General features: G+C 48.7%; 2 protein-coding genes across 2 annotated transcripts in view; both read left to right on the forward strand.

The window, feature by feature from the left end:
• The window catches only part of Gpatch1 (G-patch domain containing 1), a 49764-nt gene extending 45459 nt beyond the window's left edge, over positions 1-4305 (forward strand). The window contains exons 19-20 of the mRNA XM_059277096.1: positions 761-894; positions 4049-4305. Coding sequence (XP_059133079.1) covers positions 761-894; positions 4049-4079 — 165 coding nt within the window. The 3' untranslated portion in view covers positions 4080-4305. The remainder of the gene's footprint in view (positions 1-760; positions 895-4048) is intronic.
• A 922-nt stretch (positions 4306-5227) lies between these two features.
• Wdr88 (WD repeat domain 88) overlaps positions 5228-13675 on the forward strand; it is a 35714-nt gene continuing 27266 nt past the window's right edge. The window contains exons 1-2 of the mRNA XM_059274943.1: positions 5228-5818; positions 10739-10849. Of these exons, the coding sequence (XP_059130926.1) occupies positions 5276-5818; positions 10739-10849 (654 nt within the window). The 5' untranslated portion in view covers positions 5228-5275. The remainder of the gene's footprint in view (positions 5819-10738; positions 10850-13675) is intronic.

Raw genomic sequence — 13675 nt, forward strand, 5'->3', positions numbered from 1 at the left:
TTTTCAGCCCAGGTCATTATCTACGATAAGGTTCTACCTCTGAGCCAAGTTCCCGGCCCCTCTCAGACAAATTCTAAGCATTTAACTGCTGAGCTATGCTGCCAGCCCCTCACTGGGGGGTTCTAGGCAAACACTCTACACTAAACAATAACCCAACTTCATTGGCAGATTCTAGACCAGAGCTCTACCATTAAGTCACACCCCATGCTCCTGGGTTAGGTGTGTGTGTGTGTGTGTGTGTGTGTGTGTGTGTGTGTGTGTGTGCGCGCGCGTGCGCGAGAATGTGTGTGCTCAAATGTGTATATGGAGGTCAGAGGTCAATATCAAGCATCATACTCGATCATTCTACACCCTTTTTGTGTTTTTTTGTTTTGTTTTGTTTTTGAGACAGAGTCTTTCAGTATAGCCCTGGCTATCCCAGATTTCACTCTGTAGACCAGGCTGGCCTTGAACTCACAGAGAGCCACCTGTCTTTGCCTCCTGAGTGCTGGAATTAAAGGGGCATGCCACTGTGCCCAGCCCCTTCCACCTTATTTTTTTGAGCAGGGTCTCTCTGAACCCGGAGCTTGTTGTTGCTGGGATGGGGCAGTGACCCGGCCACCACATCTGTCTTTTCCGTATCCGAGCTTGGTCAACAAGAACTTTGCCCCTGAGCCACTCCAGCCCTGCTCACTCAGCGTCTTCACTTCATCGCGTCCTAGAGGAAGCCCCGTTTGTTTCTCTCGCTTCCTAATGGTCATTTTTATTTTCTTTTTCCTAGAAGAAGAAACACAAGAAGCACAGACACAGAAGTAAGCAAAAAAGTAAGAAGCTGGAGAAGAGCAGCAGTTCTGACAGCAGCGACAGCGAGGACGGGGGCGCCGCAGACCTGTCCCCCCAGGAGCTGCTGAGACGGTAGGCCCCGGGGGAGGGCGGAGCGTCCAGAGCTCGCAGAGCCTTGTCCAATATACAGTATACACAGCAAGCATGCTTTGAGGTCAGTGTCAGAAGTGAGGGATTTGTCTTGGGGTGGTGGCACTCCCCTGAAACCCAGCTCTTGGGAGGCTGAGTCAAGTTTGAAGACAATGTGTGCCACATGGTGTGATATTGTATCTCAAAAACCCAAAGTGGGGGTGAAATAGAAACAGAAGAAATATTCAGGCCCAACAGAAAAAGCTCTCTTCTCACATTAACCTCCTCCATAGATCCCCTGTTAACTTTCAAGACTTCTGTGCAAACACACACGCACACATACACATACACACATAGAGTCATATACACACAATCATACACGTGCATGAACATGCATATACATAATCATATAAACACAAATACAAACCCACACAGAGTCATATACACACAGTCATACACATGTAATCATACACACATGTAGCTATATACACACATCATATATACATTGCTATGCATGTTTGATATATACATTTCAAGATTGATTTCTTTTATGTGTTTGTCTGCCTGCATGTGCACACAGTGCCCACAGAGGCCAGGAGGAGGTGTTGGATCCCTTGGAGCTAGAGGCACAGTGGTTGTGAGCTGCTATTTGGGTACCTCGATGTGAACCCAGATCCTCTGCAAGAGTAGCAGGTGCCATCTCTCCAGCCCAGCCCACCCCCACTTTCAGACTGTGACGTGGACGGCCTCTAGCCCAGTCCCCCGCAGAGCCCTTGTTCCCCTGTGGAAGCTCACGAGCAGGTCCTACTGTCCTGCCCTCCATCCTTACTACCGTCTGCGCATGCCCACCAGCTGGTCCATAAAGGTCTGCTGCCTTCCAGGGTTTCTCTATCTTACAGCTCATTCTTCCCCAAAACCAGTTCTAACTGGTAAGCTCCAGTCAGGAGACCCAGTCCTTGGTAGCAGTTTCCTGTTTCTCTTCTATGCTGTGAGAAAATGACTGACAGGGAGCAAGCTGAGGAAGGGAGGGATCGGCTCACAGTCTGGTGGTGCAGCCCACTGTATGGGACGGCCACTCATCACTTCTCTGTGGATCTGGTAGCAGACATGAAGGCTGGCACTCAGCTGGCTTCCTCCTCTGTCCCTTTTTTTGTTTGTTTGTTTTTTGTTGTTGTTGTTGTTGAGACAGGGTTTCTCTGTGTAGCTTTGCACCTGTCCTGGAACTCGCTTTGTAGGCCAGGCTGGCCTCGGAACTCACAGAGATCTGCCCACCTCTGCCTCTCGAGTGCTGGGATTAAAGGCGTGTGCCACTACCACCTGGCACCTCCTCTATCTCTCTTTGTTAAGTCTGGGACCCCAGGCCTTGGGACATTGCCATCCACATCCAGGGTGAATCTTCTCAATAAACCACTCTAGGAACACCATCACAGAAGACTAAGGATATGTCTCCTAGGTGATGCCAAATCCAGTCAAGTTAACAATGAAAATCAACTATACACCCATTAATTAACCCTGCTTGCACTTGGTACCACCCTCTTTGTTTAAGACAGGTCTCACTCTCTAAGCTGGGCTGACCTGGAATTTACTGTGTAGCCCAGGCTGACCTAAAAGCCATGAAGATTCTCCTGCCTTCCCCTTTAGAAGGCTGAGATTGCAGATGTGAGCCACCGACCCTGGATCTGACATCAGCACTTGAGCAGTGGGAGACTTACCCTACACAAGGGTCACACAGATGGAAGCCCCTCAGTGTTTGTCAGGAGAGTGTGTTAGGACAGACAGAAAACAGAGGCAGGTAGCTGTGTGCTGCTTGACATGTAAAACTTACGTAAAATGATGGGTGGTCTACAGAGTGAGTTCCAGGACAGTCTGGGCTATGCAGAGAAACCCTGTCCCATAAAACAAACAAACAAAAGAAATAGTATCTCATTATTTAGCCCAGGTTGGCCTCCATCAGGCTCCTGCATCAGACCTCTGAGTACTAGGATTATCAGTATGCACAAACATGCCCAGCTCCTACTAAATTTTAGTTTTATTTAAAGGAATCATGTTTAATTTAGTTGTGTGTGCTTTTTCCCTTGTAGTATTTATTTACAATGCTGAGGATTAAACTCAGGATCTCATGCATGCTAGTGCTATCCCACTGAGCTAGGCCCACAAGCCCTAATGGAATTACGTTATATAAGCTGGCTTAGGAGATGCTTCTGTTACCTAGGCAACAGTAGCTGGTTGGTCCTTGACTGTGTAGTGTTCCTTTATGTAAATGAAAAATGGAGTGTTGTCTGTTCTGTCCTTGGTTTTCTCCCTAGAGTGAAGCCCTACTCTGAGTCCAGTCGAGGGGCCGTGGGCTTCCTTTGCAGTCATCTCTTCCCCTTTTTCTTTCCTTTCTTGAGACGGTCTTGCTATCTAGCCCATCTGGCCTCGAACTTTTGATCTTCCCATCTCAGCCCCTGTGTGCTGGGATTACAGGTGTGCACCACCATGCCCAGCTCCCACTTTTGTGCATTTTGAAATTGAGATTTTAGACCTGATGACTCGAAAGCTTTGGGCCCTAAAGTGAACATGTTTTTGTTTCTTTCCAAAAGTCATATGATGGATGAGGTGAGTGTGTGAAATTGGCATCAGAAGTTACTGTTAGAAATTGATCCTGGTGTGAGGTGAGTTTGTGGGTCTCGCTGTGTACTCTGGAAATAGTGGAAAGAAACAGTTTAAAATCAGGACTAAGGAGCTAGAGAGATGGCTCAGTAGCTCTGCTCTTACAGGGGACCCTAGTTTGGTTCCCAGAATCTACAGCAAGCAGCCCATTGCTGCCTGTAACTCCAGTTCTAGGGGAGCTCACCCCCCGCCCCCCGGACTCTAAGAGCACCTGTACTCACATGCGCACACACACACACACATCACACACACACACACACATACAGGCATGTACACATGATGTAAACATGATAGTAGTAAGTCTGAAAAAACAAAATAAGGATTAAGGCCAGCTGTGGTGATTCATGTGTGCAGTCGCAGCGCTTGGGAGCTGAGGCAGGGGGATTGCTGTGCATGTGAGGCTAGCCTGGGCTCTAGTCTAAAGCCTGTGTTAGGGGTTAGGATGTGGCACAGGGAGCCATCTGATTTCCAGTTGTCTCACCCTTCTCTCCCGTTTCTTCTACAGACTGAAGTGTCTCCCCCTGAGGAGGCAGTAATGCAGCCCTGCCCTGGCCTGTCTTAGTCTGGAGTCTCCCCCGTGATGGAAGTCTGTATTTTCCCCGCTCACACATTGTACAGATTGTATTTATATGTCAATTCCTGCTGTAAAATAATTTTTTAAACCTTGACATTTCACAGATTGCAACCACAGAAAGGTTGCAGAAATTGATTTCTATTTTTAATGTCAGTTCATGTTATAGGGTAAAAAGACAGTTTAATTAAAGTGGCTTTTTTTCTATGTGCTTCTTGATTTCTCTTGGAGTTTCCTGGAGGTTTTAAAAAGAAGAGTGAAGGCTTTTCTCTGGTGTTGGTGTGAAGAAGCTGAGTTCAGTAAGGGCAGCTGGGACTCAGAAGAGGAGGGTCTGCGGAGGAGGCTGCCACTCTTGGGGGGGGCGCAGACTGAGTGGGGCAATGGGTCCCACAGGCCAGCTGGAGAGGGGCAGGATGGAGGTGGGGGTGGAAACTTCCCTGAGCCAGGCTCTGATTTCATCCCAGACCTTGAGGGGGAAAAAAACCCTCCAAAGTTCAGAGGACTTTACACAACAAAACAGACTTCAAAAGAAGCAGGAAGAAAATCACGCTTTGTTTGACCACATAAGAACCCTCTTTTTTTTTTCCCCTGCATGTAACTATCATTGGATTGTGATGAATCTTTCCTGTATAAACACACAAGTGGTGTGACCCTGGTCCCCAGAAGCCGTGTCCCGTTCCATCCAGGTCATTCCATAACTTAGGGGCCATTTGTCGATCAACTCCCAAACACAAAGTGGGTGTGCTGCGAGCCCTACACAGGCAAAGGACAGAGACTGCCCTGTGACAGGGAGCCAGCATCCAGGAGGGCACAAGGAAGGCTCCTGGGTTTGGACCTCAGTCTCCTTCCTCATGTGGCAAGAGATCATTTATAGGGGTACTCCATATGGGCGGTATCTTCTATCCCCGCCCCCCATTTTCTCTTTCCTCCTCTCTCCTTTCCACCGGATACTCCTCCCTTCTCTCTTTCGAGATTGGGGCTTGCTATGTAGCTCAGGCTAGCCTGGAAAGCAGCAATCCTGCCTGAGTCAGGAAGGGGGCAGGTAAATGGCAGAACCCAGTGCAGCACGTGGATCCGAAGGGCTCCGCACGGGTGTGGGCACGCGGTGCCACCGTTCCCTGCTGGGCCTGTGACTGGCCTGTGGGCCGGGCAGGCACCAAGATGGCCTCACCGCCAGTCCCCCGGAAAGCCTCGGTGGACACCAGGAGAGGTTCCGCAGAGATCCAGAAGGGTTCAGCAGTGACCAGGAAGGGCTCCAGAGACAGCAGGAAACTTTCTGCTGAGATGAAGAAAGACCCCGGAGAGGCCCAGAAGGGTCCTGGCGAGGTCAGGAGGAAGATCTCTGCACAGAAGGAGTCCACGGGCATGGGGTCCAAGAAGTGGAGTTTGGGCGAAGACAGGAGGGTTTCGATCGACAGCATGAGGGGTTCGTTCGAGAGCAGGCGAAGTTCCATTGAGGGCAGGAGGGGCTCAAGCGAAGGCAGGGGCAGTTCGTCCTCCATCCCTTCCAGTGTGCGACCCAGCAAGGTGCCGTGGGTCACCCTGATGAGAGCCTTGGGTCGCTTCAAGCTGTCCCTCCCGAATATCCGTCAGTACCATATGCTGGCCGCTCGCGACCCCCTGGCTGTGGACACGGAACTGCCACGGGCGAAGCACAAGGCAATAGTGAAGAGGTTGTGGGGCAACCACCAGCCTCTTGCCAAGGTCAGAGCCACCCACCAAGAGGACCCAGCTGGCCGTCCCACCACCTGCCCCCACTCTGCGCCCTCCCACTGCTGCCCTCTCTTGGGAGCAGAGAGCAAACCCCTCTGTCTCCTTCCCTTCATTCTTTTCTTGCTTCCTCAGCACCCCGAGTCGCGGCACACTGTACCCCATGATTCTTAGCTGTAGGAGGAACAGGGTAAGGGGTGCACTCCGTCTTACACACACACACACACACACTCACACACACACACACACACACACGATCTTTGCTTCTCAGCTTTGCTGTTATAATACTTGTATCATACGGTCCAACTGAGCAAGGTACAAACTGAAAAATGTCTTTTTTTAAAGCATTTTCACGTTGTGTAGCTGTCACACATTTGTTGTAAAACATTTTATTTGATGTATGTGAGTGTTTGCCCGCATATGTGCATGTGCACCATGTGTGGTAGTGCCTGCAGAAGCCACAAGAGAGCATCTGAACCCTAGAATGGGAGTGATAGAGGGTCATGAGCCACCACGTGGGCACTGGGAATGGACCTGGGTCCTCTGCAAGAGCAGCCAATGCTGTGAACACTGAGCCATTTCTCCAGGCCCCACATATTTAAAAAAGGTTTATCTTTATTTATGTCTACATGTGTGTCTGTGTGAACCTATGCCATGTGACTACAGATACCTGACAAGACCTGAAGAGGGCATCAGATCCCTTTACAGGTAGCTGTGAGCCGCCTGATGTGGGTGCTGGGAGCTGAACTTGGGTCCTCTGCAAGAGCAAGAGGCACTCTTAGTTTTGTTTTTTTCTTTTCTTTTCTTTTGGTTTTTTGAGACAGGGTTTCTCTGTGTAGCTTTGCACCTTTCCTGGAACTCACTCTGTAGACCAGGCTGGCCTCGAGATCTGCCTGCCTCTGCCTCTCTAGTGCTGAGATTAAAGGCATGCCCCACCACGCCTGGCACAAGAAGCCGTCTTAACTGTTGAGATGTCTCTCTGGTCCCCAAGTTTAACTTTTTAAAGAACTGCCAAACTGTTTTCTGAAGTGGCTATCCATTTTTACACTCCACCAGCAGTGTGTGCGGCTCTGATTTGTCTACAACCTTGCCCACACTTCCTAAGCAATCATAATCCAGGTGACACGACATCGCTCTGCGGTCCTTGTTTGCGTTTCCCTGGTGACTAAGGATGCTGATAGTCTTCCCTTAGCTCTCGACCAACCGCTGGGAAGTCTTTGGAGAAACACCCATCTGTTCGGGCTCTGGGCTCACTTGTCCGTAGAGTGCCTGCCTACCATGCACAAGACCCCGTGTTCAGTCCTCAGCACGGCATAAGGCAGGCACAGTGTTACATGCCAGCGATCTCAGCCCTCAGGAGGTCGAGGCAGGAAGATCAGGAATTGAAGGTTGGGTATGCAAGATGGTGTAGCAGGAAAAGGCTACTAAGCCTGTTGGCCCGAGTTCAATCCCCAGCCCCACGTGACGGAAGGAGAGAAGCGGGTGCCTCACTTGTGCTCTGACTGCCGCCGCATGTGTACCACTGTGTAGTGCAGACACTACTAAATAAATACATGCTAAGTAAATGTAATAAATAAAAGAAGGGAATTCCAGGTTATTCTTGACCATACGGCAAGCTTGAGGCCAGCCTGGGCTACGTGAGACATCTCAATTAAAAAAAAAGAAAGAAATGAAATGGGGGGTGTGTGTGGATGACTCGGTAGTTAAAAGTGCTTGGAGCGCAGACCAGAGGACTGGAGTCTGGATCCTCAGAGCTCGTGAACACTGAGAGGGCGTGGTAGCCTGTCTGTGATCCTAAGGAGTACGTGGGCCACCTGGATCAAGCTCTAGCCACACTAGCTCTACCTGTAAGCTCCACGTTTGGTGGCAGATCTTCCATTGAGAGACCTTGCCTCAAAAAATAAGGTAGAGCGTGGAGATTCCTGATATCAGCTCAGGTCTCCACATGCACACATGCGTGTGGTGCACCTCCCATAAGTGTGAAGATGCACATACGCTAGTGCAACACACACACACAGAGAGAGAGAGAGAGAGAGAGAGAAACAATACAATTAAATAAAATTTGTTTGTTTTTAATCATTGAGTTCTGAGTTCTTTAGCATTCTAAATACATGTCCCATATCAGATATGTAATTTCTTGATGGGATCCTCTGTAGCACAAATGCTTTTTTTTTCACTTTTATTTATTTATTTTTTCTATTATCAGCTTGATACAGTATAAATTCTTGTCCTAATAGTGCAATGTTTCACTGAGGCTTGCCCAGTGATTGGGTAAAACCAAAACTTATAAGCCACAGTCATCCTAGGGTACCCCCTGCTATATAGCCTCTCTGGTTCTGTGGGTTGCAGTCTGATTGTTCTTTGCTTTATATCTAGTATCCACTTATGAGTAGCACAAATGCTTTTAATTGAATTGAATTCATTTGTTTTTTGAGATAGGGTCTCATGTATCCTTGAATTTCCTGGAATTCTCTGTGCAGACCAGGCTGGTCTTGAACTCACAGAGATCTGCTTGCCTCGTCTTCCTGAGTGCTTGGATTAAAGGCATGCTCCTTGGGTCTGGAGAGTTGGCTTAGCATTTAAGAGCTTATGCTGTTCTCCTAGATCCAAAGTTCAAATCCCAGCACCCACATCAGGTGGCTCCCACTGCCTGTGAACCCAGCTCTTGGGTGCCTCTGACCTGCACAGACAGCTGCACTCACGTGTGCTCACCCCCTCACACGAAAATATAACAACAAATAAATCTTTAAAGGTGGCTGCTGCAGCGCCTGGTGGACTGTATGTTTTGATGGAGGGTTTTAAGACTTGTGATCTGCTGTCGTAAATGTTTTTAATTGTGGTGATATCGGCTCATTTATTCTTGTTGTTGTCATTTGCACTTTGGCGTCAGATCTAAGAAGCTGTCCCTAAGGCAAGAGTGTGAATATTTACACCTTAGCTCAGAGCCATAGACTTTCAGTATATAACGTTTAAGCCTTTGATCCATTTTTATCTCATTTCTGTATGGGGTGTGACGTATGCATCCGGCTTTGTCTGCTTGTGTGAAAGTAACTGGTTTTCCCAGAGAATGTGCTTAAAAGGCTTATTCTCTCCTTTTTGTGTGTGCATGTGATGTATACTAGCATATATGTGTTCAGGCGTGCTTGTGTGTCCGTGCGTTTGTGCATGCGTGCGTGTGTATGAGTGTAGGCCAGAGTCAACCTTGTGTCATTCCTCACACCTCATCACTTTGGATTTTTTTGTTGTTGTTTATTTATTATTAGTGTGTGGAGAAGGGGTGCGCACATATGAAGACAAAAGAGGACAACTTTTTGGGAGCGGGTTCCCTCTTTCCAGTGTGTGGGTCCTGGTGATTGGGCTCAGGGCGGGATCGATTCCACCCACCGAGCTTCCCATCAGCCTCTACCTGGGCGTTTTTGTTTGTTTTTTGAGACACGCTCTCTCCCTGGACCTGGGGGCTCACCAGCTAGGCAAGGCTGGGTGGTCAGCGAGGGCCAGGGGTTCCCTGTCTGCCCCTCAGTGCTGGAGTTGACTGTGGGCCGACAGCACCAGTTTTTTTCTGGGTGTTCTGGGGATGGAACATGGATCTTCATGTTTGTGCAGCATGGACTTTGCTGGCTGAGCCAGCCTGTTTCCCCCTTTGCTTTGGCTTTCACATAAAAATTAGTCAGCTCTCTCTGAGTCTCAGTGATGTTTCACTGAGTTATACGAATAGTTTTATCTTTATGCCATCATTACACCACAAAATGTTAGCCCTCCATCTTTGTCCCTTCTAAAGACTGTTTTGGCAGTCGGGATCTTTCCCTCTATTTCGTGTGTGTGTGTGTGTGTGTGTGTGTGTGTGTGTGTGTGTGTGCAGGTGCACACACCATGGCATGTGTCTGGAGTTTAGAGGACAGTTTGTTAGAGTTGGTACTCTCCCTCCACCATGTGGGTCCTAGGAATCAAACCCAGGTCACCAGCCATGGCGGCAAGTGCCTTTACCTTCTGAGTCATCTCACCCACCCACAGTTTGGGGGTCTTCTTGAATTCCCACAAAAGCTTTAGGACCAGCTTGCCAGCTTTTCTTTTGAGACGGCTCAGTGGTTAAGAGCACATACTTCTCTTCCAGAGGACCCAGGTTCAATTCCCAGCACCCATGTTGGGTGGCTCACAACCACCTGTGACTTCACAACCAGGACATTCAAGGCTCTCTCTGGCCTCCCAGTGCAATGACACACCCATGGTATACGCTCACACATACACATAAAATTTAAAATACCTGCAAGCAAGCAAGGAAGCTGGGTGGTGGTGGCACACACCTTTAATCCCAGCTCTTGGGAGGCAGAGGCAGGCGGATCTCTGTGAGTTCCAGGCCAGCCTGGTCTACAGAGCCAGTTTCAGGCCAACCAGGGCTTTATAGAGAACCTGTCTCAAAAAATAAAAAATGAAAATAAAACACATATAAAAAGATCACCTTGTAACTGTCTACAAATACATCGTATTATCTTGGAATCTGATAAGGTGGTGTTGGATCTGTAGGTCATTTTGAAGACTTCTACTATTTTTTTATGTTCCTATTTTTTTAAATTTTATTTTATAATTTAATTTAATTTTACATATCAGCCACGGATTCCCTTGTTCTCCCCCCTCCTGCAGCCCCCCCCCCCCGACTTCTACTATTTTAACATTATCACACCTGCTCATCTATGATCATGGGATGCCTTCCTATTTATTTAAGTCTTCTTCAGTTTCTTTCAACAATGTTTCTTTATTTCCAAGGTATACACTTTATACAACTACGTTCTACCTGTCATTTTTGTAGTGGGATGGTTTCCTTACATTTTTTTCAGGTCACGTATTTAGAAGCACTCTTGGTTTGCCTATTGTGTCCCCATACACTGTTGAACTGGTTGTACCTGTCCTTTTGTTTAGATCCCGTATAAAGTTCTGATCGGGCACGACAACATCGTGAGCTCCTGCCACTTCTGTATGAATGACACCAGGATCCTCAGTGGTTCCTATGACTGCTCGGTGAAGCTGTGGGTAGGTGGCCGGGTGATAGGCTCCCCGACAGCTGAGACATCTCATATTCTGAGGCGCCTCTCTAGAGAATCCTCCGGCACTGGGTCCCCTGACAAAGGCCCCCAGGTTTGCCAAGGCTTCTGAGCAAGTGCAAGATAGAGGAGCCCATCGCAGTGTTGAGTCCTTAGAAAGAGCCTAGTGCAGGGACAGCCAGCCTGTGGCTCTGGACCACTGGGGGCTGGGAGTGAAGACTATAAGACTGACAGCCCCCAGCTTTGGGGAGGGGGTCCTGGTGGTTCCTGGGATCTACTTGGGATTCACTGATCTATATTTTATTTTCCTCAGTTAAAAATTTCTTTTAGATATATTTATTGTATGTATATGGGTATTTTGCCTGCCTATCATATGTGTGCAGTACCTACAGAGGCCAGAAGGGGGCATCAGGTTTTTCTCCTGGAACTGGAGTTGTGAGCCTCTCTGTGGGTGCTGGTCCTCTGGAAGAGCAGCCAGTGCTCTTAACTGCTGAGCCATCTCTCTAGACCTGAGTTGAATTTTTTTTTTTTGAGGCAGGGTTTTGCTAATGTAACTCAGATTGTCTTTGAACTCATAGTCCTCCTGCCTCCCACATGCAGGAATTACAGACCTGTGGCATCCCACCTTTGGGTGAACTGTTACTTCTCTGGGTCTCCCTTGCATCTGGAGAGCTCAGCTTCTGTATACGGATCTTGTTGTATCCTACGGTTGTGCTAAACTGTTTTTTGTCTATTCTGTTTTCATTTTATTTTTATTTGCATATATGTGTTGTGTCTGTACGAGTGTATGCCAGGTGCATGTCGGTGCTCTCGGAGGCCAGAGAAGGCACTGGGCCTGCTGGAATTGGAGTTAGAGGTGGTTGTGGTCTGCCCAGTGTGTGTGTGTTGGGAATTGACCTCAGGTCCTCTGAACAACAGAAAGTGCTCTTAACCACGGAGCAATCTCTTCAGCGCCCTGGATTTTTAGGTCTCGCATAAAATTTCTATTGGGCTTAACACATTGTGGATTCCTGCCACTTCTGTGACATCCAGACCTTGGGTGCTCACAGAGGACAGATGGGGGGGTTCAGGCCTGGGACCTGCCCAAGAGGGATGGATGAGAAAGGCAGGTGTGAGGTAGCTGAGTGCCTGGCTGTGCAGCTGCAGGCAAAGGGATAAAGGTGATGCTCGGGCAAGGCTGCAGAGGGGCAGCCTCTAGACTGCTTCTAGGACTTCATGCTTGTGTCCAGCAGGCTCCGAAAGGTCTGTATGGCAGTGCTGCTGGAGAAGAGGGAGCAGGGATGGAGGGTGGCATCGGCCATCAAGGGCTTGGCTGAAGGTGACTGTGGGGCTGGGGCCACACGGGAGGATGGTCTTTCTGAGGTCTGTTGACTTCTGGTTTGAGTCGAGAAGAGGGCAGGGTGGAAGACTGTCAAGGCTGGCTCAGGTTCTGGTTTGGGTAACTGACCCCTGATCCTACAAATGACGTCAGAGGAATATCTTGTCATCTGTGGGTGCTAAGCCCAAGCCAATCAGGTCAGGATCTCCAGGTTAGGGTCAGCCAGTTTAGCTCAGACTCTGCACTGGGGATCCCGGGTGGCTTATACAACCTCCTGAGATCTTCTGAACTGCTCCAGACTCAGAGGACCAGCTGTGTAGCCGGCCTGTGTCAGGCTTGCCTCAACTACCTCCAACCCCACAGCCCCCCCCCCAACTCCCTCCCTCTGCTGCTGCCCTGTGGACATCTTTGTCCTCAGAGCCCAGGCTCTCACCGTTGGGAAAACTGCAGCTTTCTCAGGGTCCCTTAAAGCCTTTTCTAGCCCTCAGTAGTCACCAGGGGTTCCCAAGGCAAAGGGCAGGTGACTGTCACTGTGTGCATTTTGCTGTGCAGTCTTCAAGTTTTTCCTGTTTCTCCAGCTGTTGTCCCAATGGAAGGGCTCGTGGCTGAAAAGGTCTTGTCTCCATCAGTGCATATCTGCTTGGGTCTTGCCCCCCCCCCCGCCCATGCACATACATGTGTACTGTACATTTAAAGATTTGAGACCGCCCAGAAATACTGATGATGTAACTGTAATAAATTTCCACTCCATCCATTTGTTACACCCCCTAGATTTTTCCTGACAGTTAATTAGTGCCTTTCTTCCCTCCCTCATTCAAAATCTGGCTAGTGCCGTTGGGGCTATATATAGGTCAGGTCTGACATGCACAAGGCCCTACTGGGTTCCATCCCCAACAGGAAGAGAAAGCAAGATTAAAAACTTCCTAGAAAATTAACCAGAACCCAGCCAGGCGGTGGTGGTGCACGCCTTTAATCCCAGCACTTGGGAGGCAGAGCCAGGCGGATCTCTGTGAGTTCGAGGCCAGCCTGGGCTACCAAGTGAGTTCCAGGAAAGGCGCAAAGCTACACAGAGAAACCCTGTCTCGGAAAACAAAAAACAAAAACAAAACAAAAAAAAAACTTCCTAGAAAATTAACCAGAACCCAGCCAGGCGGTGGTAGTGCATACCTTTAATCCCAGCACTCGGGAGGCAGAGGCAGGCAGAGTTTGAGGCCAGCCTGGGCTACAGAGCGAGTTCCAGGAAAAGCTCCAAAGCTACACAGAGAAACCCTGTCTTGAAAAACCCAAAGAAGGGGCTAGAGAGATGGCTGAGAGATGGCTGAGAGGTTAAAAGCACTGACTTCTCCTCTAGAGGTCCTGAGTTCAGTTCCCAGCACCCACATGGTGGCTCACAACCATCTGTAATGAGATCTGGCACACTCTTCTGTATACATAACAAATAAGTCTTTAAAAAAAACCAAAAACAAAAGAAAAAGGAAATTAACCAGAACCTGATCA

Source organism: Peromyscus eremicus, chromosome 1 (genome assembly GCF_949786415.1).
Source record: "Peromyscus eremicus chromosome 1, PerEre_H2_v1, whole genome shotgun sequence".
Taxonomy (NCBI): domain Eukaryota; kingdom Metazoa; phylum Chordata; class Mammalia; order Rodentia; family Cricetidae; genus Peromyscus; species Peromyscus eremicus.